The sequence below is a fragment of the Miscanthus floridulus genome, chromosome 7 (genome assembly GCF_019320115.1).
Source record: "Miscanthus floridulus cultivar M001 chromosome 7, ASM1932011v1, whole genome shotgun sequence".
NCBI classification, from domain to species: domain Eukaryota; kingdom Viridiplantae; phylum Streptophyta; class Magnoliopsida; order Poales; family Poaceae; genus Miscanthus; species Miscanthus floridulus.
In genome coordinates, this window is record NC_089586.1 from 108746994 (window position 1) to 108759535 (window position 12542).

Here is a 12542-nt window from a genome sequence, read left to right on the forward strand (position 1 = left end):
CATTCAATTGGTATAAGAGTCTCGTGCTCATTGGATTACGCTTCACCGTCTAGAGAAAGATGTCCGGTGTGGATGAACCACCTCCCATGTTCAATGGCAGACTTTTTTTCTCCACCTTTCTGACCGTGCGAGTCAAAACCCATGTCACCATCTGTACAGGTACGTTTGGAAAAATTCGGTCAATTAGAAACAAAGAAAAGAACATGACAGAGTACAATATATTACAAGTAAGCTTATCGTCAAATATTTGGGCTGTCAAGTACTCCTCACAAAAAAGTATAATTTACTCTACTATGGGTGTGTTTTAGTAATCACAACATATAGAGAAGTTTTGGAGGATGAAAAGATATAGATGGCGACTTTTATTTAAATGACTCTTTAAATAATAATTTAGAGTGTGAGTTTAAGAAAAAAAAAAACTATTGAGGATGCTATAAAATGGGCACGTGCTTCCATACTCCATCTGTTTTTAAATATATATTAGGACAAACTAATTAGTTTGCTTTGAACTAAATCATTTTATAAACACAACGGAGAGATTAAGTTGAATAGCCGATACCATTTTTTAGCCTAAAATCAAAAGATAAGCCAGCGAGTGTGAACGATCATGCTAGTGTTCCCCACAACACAAGTCATCAACTGCTCGTTTTACTTACTTGATTCAAAAGAAACTAGTACTAGTACTAGTAGTACACATCTACTAGCTCGTGTCGCGTTTCAACCACCGCAGTTAGTGTCGTTGGAATTAGGTAAAGCTGGGATCTGGACTCGGTTAAATCCAAAGCACCAGTCGTTGTTGAGGAACTTGGTAGGGTTCTCAGTTTTCGTCTCGACTCGTCACCTTAATTTGCCTTTGCTGCGGTCAGACGATCGTAGGTACTGACGAAACTGGGCCTCGGCGGACAGGACGGGACGCTAGGACTGTGCGCGGTGCGCTTGTCGTCACGCCTCACACGTGCGAGGCCGTGGCCACCAGGGGCCTGCAAAGGCGGCTTTGTCGTTGTTTCAGAAGCCTTTTTTTTTGACAGGGGGGGTGGCACCTTGGCTTCGGATAAAAAAAAACACTACCTCGATCCTCGATCTTAAAATTATTATAAATAAATTTATGTCTTTTGTTTTGAAGACGAGGTGAAATAGACGGATTCTATTTTTTATAAGCTATTTTTTTTATTTGGTGGGAGTGATTCAGTCAAATAGGGTTAGATAAATAGAGATCTAACACCGTCGGTTGATTCCACATGTTATCAGTGGATACGTGAGATAGCCTCTTGTCTTTATCTCTACTTCGCCCACCAACTGCGACCGCCTCATCGTACACGGGGCACCAGTGTTGCTCCCGCCCACCCCACATCGCCTTGGCCCTATGTGCCTCCCCACGAAGGCTCTAGCAATAGCCGTCCGCGCCACCTCTTTGCCGAACCTCCAACAGCAAGCGTTCATGCTATCCATGCTATGGAGGAGAGGCGAAGCCGTGAGCTCTGTTTAGGAGGAGGCGCGCGCCGCGGCCACGAGATCGGTTGTCAGAGACGCACCGTCTCAAGCTCCACGGGCGGAGATGCCAGCTATGTACAAGATGGAAGAACATGGAGTTGATAAGGGACGACCATGTCCTCTTGATTTTAAGGGACGGACCAACCGACATCTAGGGCGAATATTTCCGCCAGGAGCGGTCCTAATGTCCTGTCCTAGTTCGTCTCAGAACCAAACACTGGTAAAGTAGAAATCGTCCCATCGTGCGCTCATGGTCCTTCCAACTAAACTCGCACTAAGTTTGAACGAATTTATAGAGAAGGATATTTATCACATCAAAGTGATAAATTATGAAACTATACTTCATAATGTATTCAATAATACCAATTTGATGTCGTAAGTACTATTGTTTATTTCTATAAATTTAATCAAATTTATGAGTTTGATTTAGGACATACTCCCTCCGTCCAAAGTAAGTGACGTTTTTTTACTTTCAGAAATCTTATTTGATCGTTCGTCTTATTCAAAATTTTATATAAATATTATCTATTTTGTTATGACTTATTTTATTATTAGATACACTTTAATAATGATTTATTTATTTTATAATTTACACAAAAAAATGAATAAGACAAATGGTCAAAGAAGATGTGTAAAAATAAAAAACGTCACTTATTTTGGAACAGAGGGAGTAGTGTACTAAAGGCTATATATAGTAGGGGTATCAGCTATCAGCCTATCAATTGCAAAGTGAGAGGCTGATGCAAGTTTCCGAGGCTCATAGTTTTGATTTACTTCGACCTACAGTGAAGGGTCATACTGCCATACACTACTACACAAAGCATTTTTAGAGGCGGCTAGTAACCCTTTGTAGGGGCGGTTTGGCCAGCCGCCCCTACCGAACCGTCTCTACAAATCATGCATTTGTAGGGGCGGTTCTCAGGCCGCCCCTACAAATCTATTTGTAGGGGGCGGTTGGTGATTGAGCCGCCCCTACAAATGACGAACCGCCCCTACAAATGTATTTGTAGGGGCGGCTGTAGTGCCAGCCATCTCTATAATACCTGTATGTAGGGGAGTACGTTTTCCCGCAAAAAAAAATCAAATTTACAATTCAAATTCGACCAGAACTGTTTGTTTCCGCGTATTCCATCCAGCGTTCGCATTGCCACCATGGTAATTACATGAAGCATACAAACACACCATGGTAAAAGAAAATTAATTAACGGCCTATTTATCCATAAATAATTAAAATACATATTTATTGATTACAATAAATAATTTCAAAGACAACAATTAGCAAGAATTATACTTTACCCAATATCTTTCATACAAACCCTAGTCCAATTTCATCAAACATAAATTTACAAAAATGAAATTAATAAAAAAACCAAACCCTAGATCTAGATCCACATGCACATGAAACATCCATAAAACTAACTAATTGTTCAATAAAATCAAGAAACATAGACCAAATAAGGATATGATCTTGTTCCCCTCCCTAATTTACCCTAGTACATTCAAAAGTTGGTTCTAATTTGCTTCATAAATAGCTCAAGTACCATAGAAGAGAGAGAAAAACAAAACTCTAATTACTCACTAACCAACCATTAAAACTTAAAAAAGTATGGAATAGCATTTTCTTACCTTCTACAATCTCTCCACCAAAGGATTTGAGACCAAAACCTTCCCTCCCTTAGTAGAGCAATTTTTGGAAGGTGCCCAAGGCCTCCCCACCTTTTTTTCACGGGTTAGAGTGAGTGACCCGAGGAGGAAGAAGGTACTGCATCTGTTTTATATGGGGGCATTTGTAGGGGCGGCTGGTGATGGAGCCGCCCCTACAAATCAGTGCTATAAATACGGAGCCATTTGTAGGGGCGGCTACAAATAGCATTTCCAGGGGCGGCTGGTGATTGAGCCACCCCTACAAATCAGACCCCATTTGTAGGGGCGGCTCGTAACACCAGCCGCTCCTGCTGTTCCATTTGTAGGGGCAGCTGGTGTCTGGGCACCCGAGCACGTTACTATAGGGGCGGCTCTATTACCAGCCGTCCCTAAAAAAAAATCGAACTGTTGCTAAAAATCGTTTTTTACATAGTGATAGCATCACCTTGAGGCCTCCACCCACTACGTGCAGCACTGTCCGGGAACCAGTCTAATAAGCAAATACCGTGGAACTCATCTCAACACAAAAGGGCGTGCATATTAGGACCGATCAGCCTGGGAGTCGATCGATCGAGAAGCTGTTTGCATTGCCGCTTTGTGTTGATCCGCCCCTGCCGGGTACTGGCCCTGGCCGGGTACTGGCCCTGGGTTTATAATGTACAGTAGTGCATATACACCTTGATCGGCGTACGTGACGTGACGGACGCGAGCGAGGCCGTGTGTGCTCATCACGGCGCCCAAAGCACAGTGAGCGAGGAAATACCAGTGCCCGGACTTCTAGATATAAACAATTGATCCAGACTCTTTCGCTCCACTCCTCCCACCCCAGCGTTCCTTTCCATTCAGATCTAGAGGCTTCCCCTGTGCTTCACCCCTTTCGGATCTAGAGGCTTTCACTCTACCCATCCCATCCAGCGCTCATCCCCTTCTGGCTCTCTCCTTTCTCCTGTGATGTAATAGTAAACCACGATAATGGTAGTTGCATTTTCTATAGCGCTTGCAGACACCGCACCTTGCCGTAGGGGGGTTGGGGGATGGAAAGAGAGAAATGGATCATATGTTAATCATTGCTCGCAACATTCAAGAACAAATGTTTGCAACATATACTGAAACCTCATGTAACATAAAAAAAAACATGTTGCAACACTTACATCAACAATTGCAACATAAAAAAAAACTTGTTGCAACATCTTAAATCAACTATTGCAACATTTAAAAAAACATGTTGCAACATCTCAAATCGATTGTTGCAACATAAAAAAAACATGTTGCAACATCTTAAATCGACAGTTGCAACATTAAAAAAATATGTTGCAACATCTTAAATCGACTACTGCAACATTCAGAAAAACATGTTGCACCATCTCAAATCGACTGTTGCAACACCGCAAAATCCAATTTTTATGCTGAGTGCCACAAAACATGTAACATCCAAAATTGACCGTGTAGGAGCATTTCCATTCAAGAAAAAAACCTTCTTTGTCCTAGAAAAAGTATCATTCTTATTTCGATAGAAGTCAAACTTTTTAATTTTAACTAAACATATATATAAGAAAATATTATTATTTATAATACATAATTAATATTATCATATGAATCGGTAAATATATTTTCATCATAAATTTATTTAAAGATATAAATGTTGCTAATATTTTTTATAAACCCTAGGCATGTATCCGCCCCTGACATCGAGTCAGGAGCCCAGCATGAGTCACCCTCTACTCTTCAGGCCGCCGCATGGCCACTTTGTTCTAAGTGGGTGGAGATAGGTTTAGAGATACAAGCGGACTAGCCCGTGAAACTACGTATATATAGACTTAATTTTATGGATTGCTTGTGACAACCCACACGGGGCTAGCCCACTTGCATTTCCTAGATGGGTTTGCACAGGCAGGGGCAGCTGCAGAGAGACTCCACAGCTCTGCAGATCACATCATGTTGATCTGATTTACAAGTATATTAGATGGTCATGAGTGTTCTAAAGAAGTGTTGTGCAGAACAATGGGCACGATATGCATGTGCAGCTGCTAGCATGTTCGGTGAGCTTGTGCACGTCAGGTTAGCAAGCTAATTTAATTTGAAGCATTCAGGTGGCACCATTGACAGTAATAAACACCCCTGAAAATTGCAGCGTGAGGGCCTGACGAAGATCAAGGATGCATATCTCAATATAGATACACAGATTGAAGGCGATGGTTGTAAATGTGCTGAAGTATTCTCATACAAAACATTCTACTTGGATTTAGATACCCTCAAAGTTAATTGCAGTCCGCCGGGTGATAGCAAGTTGTATAGCAGTATTTTCAATACTATGTTTTTGGGCTTCAAAATTTGTATGAAGACCAATCGAGATACTAGAACATATATTGTGTGATTTTAAGAAGATTTAAAACCTCTAAAAATACACTTAGAAGGATAGAGCTTATCAGCGGCATGCCGCAACTTTGGCCCTCTGATTTTCTCGATGAACTGCACATTGTTCAGAGAAGCGGTTTTGTAGTGTGATAAAAAATCATGTAAGCCAAACAGGTTGCATTTGTGCAGGTCCGTGTGACGTGCTTAACATTTTGGCCCATGCAGACAAATTAGTCTGTGCATGTAGCAATTGCCAATTGGTCAGAGCTCTCTGAACTCATATTGGCAAGTTCATGGTCCTATATATGATCCTACAACTTGCCTTTGAAACAAAATAAACACCAATGTGTTTCAGTATATATGTTGCATCAATTAGATTTATGTTGTCTTCATAGCTTTCATTCATGGGTCCACAACCGTCGGACACATCAACACAGTTACAGTGTGTATTCCTCATTCTTAGAGGTCTATTGTGCGTGTCTTATCAATTCCTACTGTGTCCTAGATACAATAGAATGGAAGTTCACTGTCTACATGCAACTCGGATGCAGAGGTAACCTTAATCTTCGTTTGTAATTCTACGACATCATAACTGTGTTCACCAAATAACAAATGGGGTGAGGACAAAACTACTCAGCAAGCCCTAACAAAAAGCAAAAAGGTGATAAATGGATAACTCATGGATAATACACTTCACAATGACATGAACAAGGTTCCCCTCCATACTCCTTTTTCCCTAAAAAGAGACAGGAGCAAGGTTGAAAATAAGCAACTAACATGATACTTCCAACACAGATGGTAAAACAATTCATCACAAAAGAAAAAAAATATAGAAGACAACTCAAGTTGCAGCTTCATGAAAATAATATTCAAAGAACAATAAATTGTTGCTACTACAATTTTATAACCTCTATTATGCTCGAAAACGACATTTAAGGATGTCAAATTCAACAGAATGAAACTATCATTGACTGAAAAACAACACTAAAGTGTGGAAAAATTAGCTGCAAGAGCTGAACAAAACTATCATTGCCTGTGAACAATTAAGCAAGAAGGATGACAAATTCAATAGAAAGAGATGAAATAAACTATCATCATCACCCCAATCTATATTTACAATAACATATCACAGAAAACCCTCAGCAGAATCAGGCTTCTTGGGACTGTTGCTAGAGTTCCCGTCAATAGTGGACATGGTGACCGGAATAGTGACAGGGCTTCCTGGGACATGGGTCTTTGCAAATTCACCTTCGGGTTGCTTATGCTCTCGCTCACTTTGCTCAGTCATTAGAACACTATCATGAACATTGGCCTTGGATACTTCACTCTCGTGGCAGCTAGGATTCTTCTCAGCTGTCTCAGTGTTTTCTTGTATGTGGGCTACTGCAATTTCACCCTCGTGATTTTTCTGCTCCTCTACATTAGTCATTTGATGTTCACCCGCTTGATGCTCACTCTCCTGACAAGTCATTTCAGGACTATCTAGAATGAAGTTGTTTGTAGAATCATCTTCATGACGCTTGCACTCTTGCTCAACCGCTTCAGAGCTTTCAAGCGAATCAACCTTTGTGGTTTCACCGCTCTGATTGGCTCCCTCCCACTCAGCCATCATCCTTTCCTTTGTCTTCGTGCTAACATCGGTTGTAGTGGTTGCAACCTTGTTGTAGGCATCAGTTACCCATGCTGCACCTGTAAGGATATATCTGTTACTCATGATGGCAGAACTAGCAGTAGAGACAGTCTGTTCAGCCGCGGCTAATGCTGACTTGGTCTTCTCTGCAACCTGGTATTTCTCATCCATTTCCTTCATTTTCTCATTCACCACTAAGGTCCCGGTGCTGAACTTCTGGCTTAAGCCCATTGTCCTGTCAAGGGAAGCGACTTTGGCAGTTGCAGTTGATGTGAGCTGATGCTTTTCATCAAAGGCCTTTGCTTTTTCAACGGCATCCATGCCAAGAACAAACCCTTTGGCTAGCATAGAACCTACAATATCCTCAGCCTTCTGAAGAGCGGATTCCATGCCACCAGTATTTTTTGACTGGTAATGCAGTTAGTGGTATTAGGAGTCTGATCTTGTCGAAAGCAATGCAATTTTGCTAATGTGAGATTTGAATATGACATGGTTCTACCTCTAGATCAGCTAAAACGGATGCTGGTAGCTTGTAATCGGTGGCTGGTGTGATGATGACAGCCATATCTTCTATAGTCGCTCCCTGCATTAAAGCATGGATTTGCGTAATAGAGTTCATAAGTGTAGAAAGGTTACCTTTAATACAAAGGACAAGATATTATGTTAGGTAAAAGAAAAGAAAATCAAATATAAGATGGAATATAGTACTTAGAGACCAATAACAAGAATACATCATACACGGCAGTTTCATGGAAGAAACCATATATGCAAACTGTATATTCATATTCAGTTCAGGACTCGAGTCTTGAAAAAGAGTAGTATTAGTAGTAATCATTGCTTTCATTCAACAAAATTAGTGGATATAATATTAAATTTGCAGGCACTTATTTCATAGGTAAAGTAAGTGTATGAAGATGATCATCATCATAAATAATTTGTAGCAAAGACAGTGGAAACTAATGCAAAATCCTAGTATACCGTAAGAAGCATAGCCCTCTCTGCTCCTTGATTATCTCTGAACGTGATATAGGCAAACTGTGACCGCTCATCACAACTGCAAAAGCATTCCAGGTCAAATTATGCATGCGTTTATACTGATGATATCATGGAGATGATATGGCACTAACCTTTGTAATTCTACATGTACTATCTCGCCGGAAAATGAAAAGAACTCACTAATATCTTGCTCTGATGCTTTAAGAGAGACATTGTGGACTTTTACCGTGCCTGTCATGGTTGCCTTAAAAAAAGTTGGACGAAATGAATTAATCCGCAGTTTGATCGACCATGCGCCTAGTAAGTGGGATGAATACGAGGAATTTCTATAGGAATATAAGCTATTTAAACTTAAAAAACGAAAGTAATCGGCCACAAATGTTTCTTTTCAGAAATAGCTAGTAGGCATCCGACTAGTCAACTAAGATCTACAATAATTGAGCCGCTGATGAAATTTGCACGTTTGAGCAGTATAATATAACTGTATGTATAACCTAAAGCCATAGTCCATGACACCAATCGAAGAGAACATAGAAACACGGTTTTAGGAAATCTAAAATGTCTGAATTTACCAATATACATGGTTGAAAAAATCAACGCATTGGCAAATAAGACAAATGAACAAGATTAAGTTCAGACAAGTGCGCCAGAATACCCTAGAGCATCATCGATCAGCTACGCATATCAATCTGCAACCAAGCTAATCCCCAGATGCAACATAATCATGAAACAGCCAAAGAGAATAACACGCTGAATTTTGCTTCGGATCGGAAACACGCGCGCGCGCACACAGAATCGCCAAGAGCAGGAACTCCAAAAATTTGCGTTCTCACCTCCACCTCCACGGATGCGATCCCAACGGCGTCGCCCTGTGTCTGGGAACGCGATCCAAATGGGGTGGCAGAAATGGAACCGCCTCGCGCGCATTTTGCTGCCACTTTCGTAGGGGCTGGTGGTAGGAGAGCAGGGCTGATGCCTAATTCTGGAGAGCGATGACGTGGCTACGTCTGGGAACACATGCTCCTGGTAGGTCAGCCCATTTTCTCGTAAGGCCTGTTTGTTTGCCTGCATCAGGGACTTCGCCTTTAAATCTAAAGTCTTTGGATGTGACGTCGGGTGTTATATGCAGATGTCGTACGGGGTGTTCGGATATTAATAAAAAAATAAATTACAGAATCCGTTAGTAATCCACGAGACGAATTTATTAAGCATAACGAATCCATCGTTAGCACACGTGTTACTGTAGCACCACCTCAAATCATGGACTAATTAAGCTTAAAAGATTCGTCTATCAAATTAGTCGTAAACTGTGCAATTAATTATTTTTTTAATCTATATTTAATACTCTATGTATGTGTTTAAATATTCGATAAGATAGGGAATAAATTTTAGAGGAAGAAACTAAGGTTGGTTTAGGCCAGGACTACATGGGGCAGGTAATGTAGGTGCAAGTGCAACCTATTCAATTTAGAGTTTGACCCCTGGTAGCCTGTACAAATTGATAGTTACCTTTAAGGCCCGTTCGTTTCACACAGAATGGCTACCAAGAAAATTTCCGACCGAGATTGATAGTTAATTTATATAAGCTTTTATTAACTGGAACGATTCCTGGCCACATTCATCTCTAACCGAACGGGCCCTTACTGAAAACATGGTAGCATCAACCACCCATCTCTTCTTTGCTTGTCTCATTGGCATTCCATCAAACAATTGTCGGCGTGGGCAAGTTCACCTCCGATGGCGTGGGAGTGGGAGCCATGCAGCGCCGCCACACCCAGCTGTAGCCAGGTTGGCCCCGCCCACGCCGCACTTGGGCAAGGCGCGCTGGCAGCCATGCCCGATACCAAAAACCATGGCCGTGACGGCGCGTTCTGCTCGTTGACGTGCCGCCGCGCCACCTCCACGTCCATGGCGGCGCGCTCCACAAATGGGTTCGTCTTTGCGGCACGGCCGTGACCGGGCGGCGGAGGCGTATCGTCGTCGCGAACCTCCTGGCGACGGAGGTGCTCGGGCGGCGGAGGTGCGGCAGCGGCGCGGCGTCTCGCCCTTCATCTACGCGCCGCTCTCCTCCAGCGCTACAGCCGTGCTCAGGTGGTGGAGGGCGACGCCATCGCTCCCGTCGTCTTCGCGCTGCGTGGGGCTGAGAGCCTATCTAGCACTTGGGCCATGGAGGCAGCCAGGCCCAGAAAAAACGAACTTCAATTTCGTTTCTCTGGGCTCTGGGGTGCGCTTTCTGTCCAAGCTACCAAACAAGGCTAGTTGCAGCCCACCGGCCTGGCCCAGCCCCTCGACCAGGCAATCAAACAGGCCCAGTGTCCTCGCTCGCTCGCCATCTTCCTTTCGCTTTGGACCCCCACGGCTTCCAAACCCTCTCATTCCAGTCAGGCGGTGCGACGGGGTGAGCACGGCGGCGGATGGCAAAGGGTGGTGTTGGCAGCGGGATGATCTGGGCGACGGCGGAGGATCTGGCGAGGAACCGTCCGGTGGTTCTGTCTCTGTACCGGGAGATCCTTCGGGCGCTAAACTCGCCGGAGCTGCCGCTGGGGCACGCCGCGCGGCTGGCAAAGAAGGCGGAGTGCCGAGCCATCTTCCTCTTCGGCGCCGAGGAGGGGTCGCTCCACAACATCCGGGACTTCGTCGAGGCTGCGCGCCACACGCTCGGACTCATCAACCGTGGCCGCCTCCCCTAGCGTGAGGACTTATTCGTTCCTCGCGAGCCGAGCTGTTCCCTATCTTCATGGGTATCTCTTATCTCCCAGCTTCCTTTCTATGCCCATTGTAATATATTTAGGTCTGCTGCGTGCCGGTAATGGCTAAATTGGTGTCATCAGTCATCTGTTCTTTTTTAAAAAAAATTACACGGTACAACGTCTCATCCCTGTCATAGTCACCTCGCTATCGACGGGACGTCGCCTAGCGCTGATAAATCCTAGAATAAATTCGGGAAAATACGAGCACCTATGCTAAGTCGAGGACTTAACCCGGGTGAACAGATTCCACCACAATGTGTTTCTCGATGCAGACTGCAGAACAATACTGTAACTAGCTGATTGAAACAAAAAAATTTCAGTATGAATGAACTGTCACTTGAATTATTGAAAAGCTGCTGGTGGTCTTCTTAAATTTGAGGTTTGAGATTGGGATGCATGGTTTCTGGAGGTGTTCTTCGAGATTTAGTAAATTGTAGCACTCAGGAATTCTACAACCTACTGCATTTAGTCTGTTGCACTCAGGAATTATAGCACTATTAATAGCATGCTTTTGTGTAACATCGAAATAACTGGAGCCTCGAATCATTGTAGTTTGCATTGGTGTTTAGTTCTTGCCATTTCTGCAACCAACTGCATTTGACATACCAGAATTCTACAGCACTAGTGTTCGGCTGCCATTATAAGCCGGCTTATAAGCCATGGTACAATATTTTTCTCTCCCAACAAATCAGCCGTACAAATCAGCACAAGCGGCTTTACGAGCAGCCGAACAGAGCCTGGACATTAGTACTTCGGATTCAGATATAATGCATGCATCTTTTAGTTTACAAGCTACATATAAATCACACTTTTTCATGTTGTTAGTTGAGAAGCCATACCTTCCATGAAAGGGACCAACATGTGTGATTGTGGCAGCAATTGTAGTGAAGCTGAGCCCATAATAAGAGAGTACAAATACAATTTGCTGAGGTTGACTTTGCCAGGCTTCCTATATGAGTTCATATCAATCTCAGACTTCTTGCTCACTATGGATGTACTGTCATGCTTCCTGCCATTCGACGTGAACAAGTCAGAGGAGAAGATGGGAATGCCTTAGCGTTGTACAGGTGGAGGCCCCAGCAGTACGCTGTGGACACAACCAGGTAGATGAATAACACAAGGCCAGCAAAGATGTTGATGGTGGCGAAGAAGGGGCGGGATTAGCAGCCAGAAGAGAGGAAGGTCGAGACAGTCGACCAGTCAAGCGTGAAGGCGCCGAGGCCAAGGCCCTTCATGCCAGAGCCCAGCTGCTGTGCCGTCACTGACTTGGAGAAAACCCTGCACACACCCATGAGATGGACGTCAGAAGAGGTAGCCTGGCACTACGAACCAAGGAAAGCTGCAGATGAGCGCCACCACAAAGAACTTGAAATGGGAAATCTGGCGCCACCACAAAGAACTTGCAACATTTCCGTATGCAAAATATACTGTCATGAACACATGCAGTCTGTGCTAAAACAACATCATGCCGTTTGAACCAGATTGATGTCCTGGACCTGGATTCATCTTGTCCATGCTTCAGGATTTGTTCATCTAACATTCTCTCTGTCGCTTTACTGAGCACTGGCAGGATCATCGGCATTTCGGCAACGCAAGGTGTGCGACCGGAACAGCCGAACAGCTTGACCCGCCGAATGGAGTTTGGGGGACAGGTTATTATGGGCATTTTGGCAATG

At 43.5% G+C, this 12542-nt stretch overlaps 1 protein-coding gene across 2 annotated transcripts; it reads right to left on the bottom strand.

Moving 5' to 3' along the window:
* Nucleotides 1–6353: 6353 nt before the first annotated feature.
* Nucleotides 6354–9069, bottom strand: LOC136464201 (binding partner of ACD11 1-like). 2 transcript variants are annotated; one of them, XM_066463160.1, is made up of 5 exons: nucleotides 8950–9069; nucleotides 8248–8360; nucleotides 8099–8174; nucleotides 7620–7703; nucleotides 6354–7528 (listed from the first exon to the last, which is right to left on the bottom strand). In XM_066463160.1, exons 2-5 carry the CDS (start codon nucleotides 8352–8354, stop codon nucleotides 6617–6619), a joined length of 1179 nt encoding a protein of 392 aa, XP_066319257.1. In that variant the 5' UTR covers nucleotides 8355–8360; nucleotides 8950–9069; the 3' UTR covers nucleotides 6354–6616. The 2 variants fall into 2 exon arrangements, with proteins under 2 accessions (XP_066319257.1, XP_066319258.1); XM_066463161.1 differs by lacking the exon at nucleotides 8950–9069 and adding an exon at nucleotides 8772–8935.
* Between the last annotated feature and the right edge of the window lie 3473 nt (nucleotides 9070–12542).